Source organism: Pan paniscus, chromosome 9 (assembly GCF_029289425.2).
Source record: "Pan paniscus chromosome 9, NHGRI_mPanPan1-v2.0_pri, whole genome shotgun sequence".
Taxonomy (NCBI): Eukaryota; Metazoa; Chordata; class Mammalia; order Primates; family Hominidae; genus Pan; species Pan paniscus.
Genome location: NC_073258.2, coordinates 110894216 through 110905761, shown reverse-complemented (window position 1 = coordinate 110905761; position 11546 = coordinate 110894216). Strand labels below are relative to the sequence as shown.

Here is an 11546-nt window from a genome sequence, read left to right as displayed (position 1 = left end):
CTACTGTAGGGCGATAGAACCATGCTCATCTGATTTGTATCTAGATGAAAAAACTCCAAATTTTTATTCACTTCAAAACTAACTTCACGTAGAATTAACAGTGTTTTTTGAACCATGTTTTAATATAAGGAAATCATTTGTCTTGAATCCAAACAGGTAAAAATAATTCTTTTTCATGGCTAAGACATTTTCTGAAATTTATTTGGAATCCAAAGAACTGCATATTATGCCATCCAAAATTTTAAGCGTTCATTTTTGTTAACAAAAGTTTAATAATATATTGTGTTCTAAAGGCATATACCCAATATTCATAAAGCAAGTTACCATATGGACAAGGCTGCTTTTTGTGTTCAGGAACAATAGGTTTCTTCCTCAGAAAATTATCCAGACTGGGGCCATGTCTGCCAAGAGGGTCATCAGGGGGCATGAACCTGTCATGGAGATAATAAAAAAATGATACCTAAGTAGGAGGCTGATAATTTAATTCTAAAAAGAGTACAAAGATTTGTTCCCTCTATAAGGAATTTTTTTTTGCAATTTTAATCCAAGTGTTTTGATTCCACATTTACAGAGTAAAAAAGAAATCAGTAAATGAAGTTCTCATTTCTTAATGAAAATTGAACTGTTTTGAGCTGAAATTGTATTTGTTTTAATTCAAGTAAGTTTTGAGTTGAGCATGTCCTATTAATTCTTCCTTCCTCTCAGTCTTGGGATTTTGTAAGGGTTTTAGAAAACGATTTCAGTGACACTTTAGGAGAGCTTTATCAACATACACCTCATGAAGTGGATTGCTGCAGGTGGGGCGAGGTGGAGCAGCTGAGAAGAAGGGAGGGGGCTGGAACACAATGGGAAGGTACGAACTTACCAGACACCGGTTAGTGCTAGGCACTTTACACACTACACCATGGCATCCTAACCATGATCCCACAAAGTATTAGCTCCATTTTACAGATATGTAAACTTTTCTAATTTAGGTTTAGATAAATGAAGTGATTTTTATCCAGTGTTGCATGGCACAGTCAAGATTCAATTAGATCTAACTCCGATCTATTCTCTTCCCCTATTTGAATGCGCTTCTCAGTTGAGATAGAAAAAAATGCTAAGGAAATAAACCTACTATTTTGGATGGACTAATAAAGAAGAGAAGAATTTATGGCATGAATAATGAAAAGAAGTTATGCTTGAAGAATTCTGCTATTCATTATATCACCATTTGAACTTAAACCCAAGTATTTACCTATAAAATGTGAATAATGGGAATAATGTATGAACCCTTACAGGAGTGTCAACGTGGCTGAGTAGTAACACTTAGCAACCACAGTGTTTATTATTACAAAACAATATGGTAACATTACATGTTACAAAACAGAAGACAAAGTCACTCAATCCCACAATCTTAATACAATTACTTTCCAGGTCTGTGTTAGATTTAAGTCATTTTCATTGTGCACACATCATTTTACATGGCTTTAATCAAACACAAATATAATTTTACACTTTGCCTTTTTAACATAAAAAAACTTTCCCATGTTTCTTAATAGCCCTCATAATAATCCTTTTTTTCTTTTTGACACAGAGTTTTGCTGTTTCACCCAGGCTGGAGTGAAGTGGTACCATCTCGGCTCACTGCAACCTCTGCCCCCCTGGGGTTCAAACAATTCTCCTGCCTCAGCCTCCCAAGTAGCTGGAATTACAGGCGCCCACCACTATGCCCAGCTACTTTTCTTTGGATTTTTAGTAGAGACGGGGTTTCGCCATGTTGGCCAGGCTGGTCTCAAACTCCTGGCCTCAGGTGATGCACCTGCCTTGGCCTCCCAAAGTGCTAGGATTACAGGCATGAGCCTCCACACCTGGCATAATTCTTTTTTTCATAAGAACTCTGAAGAGCTGAATAATATTCCAGTAGGAGATGTATCATAATTTGATTGATTTCTCTATTGTACATTTAGTTGCCCTTGAATTCTTGCAATTATAAATAATACAGAAATGAACACATCTGGTCTTTACTTATTCCTCAGTATATATTCCAAGAAATGAGCTTTTTGGGTTGATGGAACACAATATTCTTGAGGCTTCTGTGAACCTCTGCCAAATAACCTATCAGTGCCTCTTTAATAGCATAAGGCACACACGAAATTATTTTTGTGAATTAAATGAGAAAATATATTCTTTTTAGATTCATTTGCATTTTTAATTAGCACAAGAGGTGAAATTTTCTACATATTTAGAAATATATTTACTTCTCATGAGACATGCTTGATGTCATTCGTTCATTCATCAACTTTTAGACTCTGATCATGACCAGAGTCTTACATTACTATAAGAACTTTAAAAATTCAGGTACAGTCACGCACTGCATAACATCTTGGTCAACAATGGACTGCATATATGACGGTAGAGCTGAAAAGTTGCTGGTAACGTAATAGCACAATGCATTACACATGTGTTTGTGATCATGCTGATGCTGGTACAAACAAAGCTACCATGCCCCCAGTCGTATAAAAGTGTAGCACATACTATTATGGACTGTGCATAATACTTGATAAACCATGATGTCACTGGCTGTGCGTGATGGCTCATGCCTGTAATCCCAGCACTTTGGGAGGCCAAGGCAGACAGACCACTTGAGGTCAGGAGTTCGAGACCAGCCTGGCCAACATGGTGAAACCTCGTCTCTACTAAAAAAAAAAAAACACAAAAATTAGCCAGGTGTGATGGGGTGTGCCTGTAATTCCAGCTACTCAGGAGGCTGAGGAATGAGAATTGCTTGAACCTGGGAGATGGAGGTTGCAGTGAGCTGAGGTGGCGCCACTGCACTCCAGCCTGGGCGACAGGGCAAGACTCCGTCTCAAAAAACAAAAAAACAAAAGAAAACAAAATATCCCCAACTATGTTACTGGTTTATATAGTTACTATATTATACTTTTTGTTTTTATTTTAGAGTGTATTCCTTCTACTTCTAAAATAATGTTAACTGTAAAACAGCTTCATGCAGTTCATTCAGGAAGTATTTCAAAAGGCATCGTTACCATAGGAGATGACAGCTCCACGCATAGTACTGCCCCTGGAGACTTTCCAGGGGAACAATATGTGGGGGTGGAGGACAGTGATTTTGATGATCCTGACCCTGTGTAGGCCTAGGATAATGTGTTTGTGTCTTAGTTTTTAACAAACACTTTAAAAAGAAAAAAAAATAAAAATAGAAAACAGCTTATAGAATAAGGATATAAAGAAGGAAAATGTTTTTGTACAGTTGTACAATGTTTTAAGCTAAGTGGTATTACAAAAGAGAAAAAAGTTTTAAAAACTAAGAAGTTTATATATTAATAGTAAAAAAGTTATAAGCCAAGGTTAATATATTATTGAAAAAAGAAAAGTATTTTTTGATAAATTTGGCATAGCCTAAGTATACAGTGTTTATAAAGTCTATAGTGGTTTATAGTAATGTCCTAGCCCTTCACATTCACTCACCATTCATTCACTGACTCACTCAGGACAACTTCCCATCCTGCAAGTCCCATTCATGGTAAGTGCCCTACAGAGACATACCATTTAGAAATCCTTTATACCATATTTTATGGTATATATACCTCTTCAGTGTTTAGGTATGTTTAGATATACAAACATATCATACCATCGTATTACAGTTGCCTACAGTATTCAGTACAGTAGCATGCTATACAAGTTGGTAGCCTGGAAGCAACAGGCTGTATGTACCACATCGCCTAGGCGTGTAGTAGGCTGTTCCAGCTGGTTTGTGTAAGTACACTCTATGATGTTCATACCCACAATGAAATCGCCTGAAGATGAATTTCTCAGAACGTATCCCTGTTGTTAAGCCAAGCATGGCTTATTTAGTAAGCTATCAGTGCTCTAAATTGATTTTAAAAGGCAGTCCTTTGAGGGTGAAGATGGGAATTTCCCCAGTGTCTGTTTCCTCAGGTTCTCCAGACAGAGTCTTAGAAGACTTCCTCTGCCTTAGGTGTTCTATGAGTGACTTACAGGGAAAGGTGGGGCCTGCCACTCACACCGGGCCTCCTCCGGCAATGATTCTGCAGTGTTCCTGACTCCCACTGAGGATCGGTGGGGAGATCAGTTGTTAGAAACCTGTGTGAGGTCTGGACAGTGGCAAAAAGAGAATTCTGTAGCAGCTGCCAGGGATAGTTATATTTTTACAGAAGCAGTATCATTGGCAAGTAAATGGTTTTACTTACTTGTCATTGACAAATGAATACATTAATAATCGTTCATCTATGAACTTCTTCCATTCTGGTTTCTCATTAGCCAAATCCCTGTAGTTATCATTGGACACAATGATACCATCCGACTCAAAAGCCAGCTTCACGATGAACCTGTCATCATAGCACACCACTCTCCTCCCCTGGACTCGCCGGGATGGCGTGAACACCAGGATTTTCTCCTTCTCTAATTTACGTAAAATTTCCTGATCTGCAAGAATAATGACGGTAGGATGGCAGAAAGTAAATACATAGATAACACACATGGCAATTTTCATACAATGTGAAACTCTAAAACATAAGCTGTATATATGTAATCCTTTAATTAGGGATTATGATTTAATTTGTAGATACAGCATCATTTCCAACTCTCAATAGTATTTTTCCTTCAGGAATTTTAATAATAAAGACTTTAAAACTAGTTAAAAAAATACGAACAGTATAAAATTGAACCATGACTGGGCAAATTCTGACTGTCATTATGTGAAGCTTTTGCTTAAGAGCTGGAGTCATCAGCACGACCACTATGGACACAGCTTCTTCCACGTTCCTACTTGAATGCCATTCTAATAAAGCAGCCGTATGCTGTGTGGGGTTCAGGTGTGAGCAATACATTTTTTTCCTTCTAAGTTTGTTTGCATACTTCGTAGTTATTTTCTTCTAACTAGTGGGAGAGTATGAAAGGAAGTAGAAGTTGTCCAGGTAGCAAAGAGAAAAATCTTTAAATGCAGAAAGTTCAAAGAGAGAGGAGGCAGTGAGGTCACAAGTGTTGTTATAAACATGGCTACAATATGCCCCATGACCTTTCTGTGAGACATGGTGACGAATGCCAGCATTCTTGTGGGGGTCAGACTGAGTAAAAGATAAGAAGTCATCATGTGGAGAAAACATCTGCTGATTAGAAAAGGCCAGGTAGAGATATGCTCATTTTGTCTGTGGTTGGCATTTTTTTTTTTCTGTGACTGAGTCTTGCTCTATCGCCCAGGCTGGAGTGCAGTGGTGTGATCTTGGCTCACTGCAACCTCCGCCTCCCCGGTTCAAGTGATTCTTGTGCCTCAGCCTTCTGAGTAGCTGGGATTACAGGCGCCTGTCACCACGCCTGGCTAATTTTTGTATTTTTATTAGAGACAGGGTTTCACCATGTTGGCCAGGCTGTTCTTGAACTCCTGACCTCAGGTGATCCACCTGCCTCAGCCTCCCAAAGTGCTGGGATTACAGGAGTGAGCCACCGTGCCCGGCTGGTTGGCATACTCTTATAGCACTTTGTAACTCTATTGACTTGTTTTGTGATTTAAAAAAGGGTACTAGAGTTCATATGTTAATCAATGATAAAAATTCTCTTTCAACCATCCTTTCCTTCTACTTTTGCTCCTCTGTCCCCCATTTTCCCACCATTGTAAGTTCTGGCACAGAGTGCGGGGCACAAACCTACAGATGTCATGATTTTTTTTTTTAAAAAAGCTCACTTCTTCTCAATGCTTATTAACTGGACTTACTAAGTTTTTTTCAATCCATCTCTGCAACGGATGATTATTACATACCTTCCTGGTATTGTGCCAGGTGTAACAGCCATCAAGATTAAAAATCACCTCTCCAAAGGAGCCTCAGTCTGACTGCACTGGACAAACACATAAGCCAGGTAAGCAAGGGTTGTAACTGCCACAGCAGAAGTGTGAGCTGGGTACAGATGGAAGAGTGACACGGGTCAGCTCTAATCCTGGCATACAGATTGATGATGCTCCTGACAGATGAATTCATTAAGACCAGACATTTGGGAGGCTGAGGCAGGCAGATTGCTTGAGCTCAGGAGTTCAAGTCTACCCTGGCCAACATAGCAAAATCCTGTCTTTACAAAAAATACAATAATTAGATGAGTGTGATGGTGCACACCTGTAATCCCAGCTACCTGGGAAGCTGAGGCAGGAGAATTGCTTGAACCCTGGGAAGTGAAGGCTGCAGTGAGCCGAGATCACGCCACTGCTCTCCAGCCTGGGCAACAGAGCGAGACTCTGTCTTAAAAAAAAAAAAAAAAAAAAAAAAGACCAGACCTTTCTATGAGTGGAAGAAATGTGGCTCAGGTTCTGCCACTTTCCACATCAGACAATCACAATCTTGTTGAGTCTGTTTCTTCATGTTGTCAAATGCAGTTGATAGACTATGAGAAGTACATGAGTTATCTTGCGGCAAAGCAGCTAGCACAGTGCCTGGCAAGCTCTCAGTAAACATGTGCTCTTCAACTTAATTTTGTTCAATAGACGTAACTGCTGATCTCTCTGTTTTTTTTTTTTTGAGACGGAGTCTTGCTCCGTCACCCAGGCTGGAGTGCACTGGTGCGATCTCAGCTCACTGCAACCTCCACCTCCCAGGTTCAAGCGATTCTTCTGCCTCAGCCTCCTGAGTAGCTGGGACTACAAGCGCGCACCACCATTCCCAGCTAATTTTTGTAATTTTAGTAGAGATGGGGTTTCACCATATTGGCCAGCGTGGTCTCGAACTCCTGACCTCGTGATCCGCCCGCCTGGGCCTCCCAAAGTGCTGGGATTACAGGTATGAGCCACTGTGCCTGGCCTACTGTTGATCTCTTTTAGAAATGACAGAATACAAATGCAAAAGCAAGTGCCCCGTCTCAATTATAGGAGCTATCATATAGTTTTGTGTATTAACCTGATAAGCATTTTGAGGGCAGGTGCCATGAGTCATTTATCTTTGTATCCATCAGCACCCAGCCCATGAGGCACATCAGTAGATGTTCAATGACTGTCTGTGGAATGAATGAGTTACTTAAACCTATATACTCTGAAGTCTTTCAGTTCTTTCATCGTCTTATGTTCATGAGTAATCTATGGTACTTTATTATTTGTGGGGATGTCTACTCATCTATGCCACGTCTTGATCCTCACCAAAGTGAGTTGTAGATTAAGTTCAGTGGCCTCACAGTCATCATGTTGCTTAATTTGCATTTCTTTAATTGTTAATGAGGTTAGGACATTAATTAGGATGACATAAATAATCCTGACATAAGTAATATGGGTTCAGTAAAACTAGTAAGTTAACTGAATTTCTAGTTCTTAGCACAGTAATTGATACATAGCTAGTGCTTGTTAAATATTTGATAAATGAATGGAAGATTGGCAAAAGTGCTAATCTGAATCTATGATGCTGACAACTTAAAAATATTTCTTATCAAGTGTCTTTTTTGGTGCAGTGAAAGAGTATCAGGTATTATCTGGTTCAGGGTTTTAGTTAAGAGAATTATTACCCTGGGGTTATAATACCTAAAAGCCTCTGCCATTAGTTTGGCATTTTACAAAGCAATCTGCATACTGATGTGTTCCAGGGACTGGCATGCTGGTATTTTTAAAACTAAACTTAGACACACTTACACAGTGTACTATCATTTTCTCTTCTTCTCTTCATGTTCAAGAAGCTTTAAAGTCATTTACATGCTTAAATATTGTTTTGCTTTTTTTAAATTTACTCTATCCCTTCCCCCATTATCAAAATATTGTTAAGTTCCCTGTAGAAAATTAGAAAGGTAAGGACATGTACTAAGAAGCAGAGAGAAATAAAAACCTCACAAAGTTGCAACTAAGAGGCAATTACTCTTAACAGTTTGGTATATTTCCTGCTCATCATTTTCTGTGTATTTTGTTCTTTCCATTGTTGATATATGTGTATATATATATGTATGCCTGTGTGTCTGTATAGACAGACACACAAAAATAAAATCTGCCTTTTATGTAAAAGAGCATTTCTGCAGATCATTAAAAATTCTGCCTGAATATTCTAATGCATATTCTATCATATTGATACCTCCTAATTGAACCATTCTTCTAATGAATGAACACTTTTGTTTTTCTATTCTAAATAATGATACTGCATGGGATGTCTTTGGTCACAAATATTTGTCTGTACTTCTGCTTATTTTCTTGGAACTTATTCTTAGAAGGGGAACTAGTGGATCCAAGAATATTAATATTTTAAGACCAACTACTTTCTTGACAGGTTGTAACAATTTCCACAGCAGCCTATGAGTAACTGCTTCAGGGCATTGAATGCTATCAGTTTTTTACTTTCCGCTATTTTTTTTTTTTTTTTGAGATGGAGTCTTGCTCAGTTGCCCAGGCTGGAGTGCAGTGGCATGATCTCGGCTCACTGCAACCCCCACTTCCTGGGTTCAAGTGATTCTTGAAGCGATTCTTGTCTCAGCCTCCCTAATAGCTGGGATTACAGGTGCCCGCCACCAGGCCCGGCTAATTTTTTGTGTTTTTAGTGGAGACAGGATTTCACCATGTTGGCCAGGCTGGTCTTGAATTCCTGACCTCAAGTGATCCATCTGCCTCGGCCTCCCAAAGTGCTGGGATTACAGGCTTGAGCCACTGCATCTGGCCATCTCTGCTAATTTGCTGGGTGAAAAATAACATTGTTTAGATTTGCATTTATTTAATTACTAATGGGGTTGAACTTTTTTTCTTCTTATATGGTGCTTATATTCTGGGAGTTGTCTATTCCTAGCCTTTTGATGCTTATATACCGGAAAGAAGTTTGTTGTTTTTTTTTTTTTTTTTTTTTTTTTTAATCAATCTGTATGAGCTTTTTGTATTAAGGGCATGATTCTTTGTTGGATTTTTTTTCCTTAGGCAACTTGCCAATTATCATTTTTAAGAAAGTTTCTCAAAATGCAGGAGCTTTAATTTTGATATAATTTTATCTCTCTTTTCCTTAGTAATTTCTTCTAAAAGTTTTAAATTTAGAAAATTCTTATGGTCTCTGATGGTTTGATTTTTGATAATTAGTCTTCAACCACCTGGAATTTATTGTTATATGGTGTAAGATAAGGGTCTAAACAAGTACACTTTTCCCAAAGGGTTAGCCAATATTTGGTACTACTGGTTGAATGATGACCTCTCTGCTTTACATTTATACACAGGCTAGGGTCTGGTTCCACTTTGGACTCCACCATGACTTGCCTATTCATTCTTATGTTAATTTAACAATGATGTAATAATTATACATAAAAACTAAGTCTTTTTTTTTTTGAGATGGGGTCTCACTGTGTTACCCAGGTTGGAGTGCAGTGGCGTGATCTCAGCTCATTGCAACTTCTGCCTCCTGGGCTCAAGTGATTCTCCCACTTCAGCTCTCGGGTATCTGGACCACAGCACATGCCACCACACCTGGCTAATTTTTTGTATTTTTGGTAGAAACAGAGTTTCACCATGTTGCCCAGGCTGGTCTTGAATTACTGAGCTCAAGTGATCTTCCCGCCTTGGCCTTCCAAAGTTCTGGGATTACAGGCATGAGCCACTGCGCCCAGCCAAAAATTAAGTCTTAATCATGCCCTTTGGGTATATAGTAGATGGTCTCTTTATTTGTTTTTGATTTAAAATGTTTCACAGTTTTCTTTACACAGGTGCCTCAGTTTTTGTCAATACTGGATGCAGAGAGAAGGACAAGAAAGGTTGGATGTTGATTGTAAATCACTGTAATTGAGCAAAATGTTCAACAACAATAATTAACAGTTGCAGAGGACATCATTGCCTGAAACTCATACATTTAAAAACTACAAAATAATGCAAAATACCTTTCTTTCTACTGGACTGAAGCACATCTTATGGTCTTACATGTCTTTTTTGAACTATTGTTATTAGAATCTGACTGCCACCTAATGTCACAATAGCACATGAGAAAATTGGGGCCCAAAGGGGTTCATTGTGTGGCTCAAAGTCTTCATAGCTAGTGAAGGGCAAAGCCAGAATTTGGATCCAGGTCTTGTGACTTCTGGCATCTCTCTAAAAGTCAGAATTTCACAAAATTTGAAGTCAGAGTTTCCACAAAAGTAAAGAAAAAAAAAAAGCTGGCTTATGTAGTGATGATTAATGTTTAATTAATAAAACCAGATAGTTTTCAAACTCAAAAACTGGACAGGCATGGTAGCTCATGCCTGTAATCCCAGCACTTTGGGAGGCCGAGGTGGGCAGATCAGTTGAGGTCAGGAGTTCGAGACCAGCCTGGCCAACAGGGTGAAATCCTGTCTCTACTAAAAATACAAAAATTAGCTGCATGTGGTGGCACACGCCTGTAATCCCAGCTACTCGGCAGGCTGAGGCACGAGAAGCACTTGAACCTGGGAGGCGGAGGTTGCAGTGAGCCAAGATCGCACCACTGCCCCCCAGCCTGGGTGACAGTGCGAGACTCTATCTCAGAAAACAACAACAAAAAACAACGTTTGTGTCCCACTGCCTGCGCTGAGTAAGTGAAATGGATTTAGGATACCTGACAGTGTCAGACACCTGCATGGTTATTATAGGAAAGCTAGGTACAAGCAGCCGCCTGGAATAAGCCTACCTGTAATGAGAGCATCAGGTCGGGATTGCTCTTTCCTCCAAGCAGGAACAAAAACTGTAATGTCTTTGTGGCCTCTTTCCAAAAACCAATCCACTGCCAATTTTATTCCTCTGCAGGAAAATACTTCTTTGTTTCCATGGCTGAAAGATTATTACAGAACACTTAAAACACAACAAAACCTAAATTTAAGTAAATTAATTCAAGTTTATAAACACAAAGTATTACATAATTACAACAGTAATAAGAGACGTCAGAGTTAAAATGGAGTTTATAGATCAGAGACATATCGAGATAACTAAGTTGAAAATCAAGATCTGTGAGGAAAAACAAAAAAGAAAATTGGGATGATTATTTTCCAGCGAAGAAACAAAAGTGAGTTTTCAAAGGTAAAGCTGTAAAGGTTAACTAGTCAGAAAGACACAAGCTGTTTTTGATCAGAATAAAGAAAATAGAAAGGGCTTCCTTCAACCACAGCAAGAAGAATTTCAGTCAAATGTCAAGAACTCATACAGAAAAAAAAAATCTGTAAAAACAGTGAAACTGAATACTTATGAGTTTCTAAAAACTTTTCTTTCTCAAAAGTTCTTAGTATATATTTCAATACTCAATGACTGAACCATGCACAAACTTTATCAGGTGACCAATGTAAAACAACATACTATACACTCACTGAAAGGAAAAACATGTTCACAATGCTTAATCTCATAGAAGAAACACTTTGCATATACTGCAGTGAAAAGACACCTAGTTTCTGTTCAACTATATCGTGTTGGACAAGGATTAATGATGACAAAAGGGCATTCAAAATTGGATTAGCAGCCTTAGTGCCTAAAAGAAAATGCCCAACTAACAGTGTAGTCATTAAGTGTTTATCTAGCACCAGGCCCTGCTTGTACACTTTAACCTAATAATTCAAAAATGATACTCATCCCAATGTTTTTGAAGAAAAAGTCTCCCATT

At 38.7% G+C, this 11546-nt stretch overlaps 1 protein-coding gene across 6 annotated transcripts in view; it reads right to left on the bottom strand.

Annotated features, from left to right (window-relative positions):
* The window catches only part of ZC3H12C (zinc finger CCCH-type containing 12C), a 78433-nt gene that overhangs the window by 7981 nt on the left and 58906 nt on the right, over positions 1-11546 (bottom strand). For all 6 annotated transcript variants that reach the window (XM_034933635.3, XM_034933633.3, XM_034933634.3 and 3 more), the window contains exons 3-5: positions 10587-10726; positions 4215-4449; positions 325-431 (exon numbers count right to left, since the gene is read on the bottom strand). In XM_034933635.3, coding sequence (XP_034789526.1) covers positions 325-431; positions 4215-4449; positions 10587-10726 — 482 coding nt within the window. The remainder of the gene's footprint in view (positions 1-324; positions 432-4214; positions 4450-10586; positions 10727-11546) is intronic.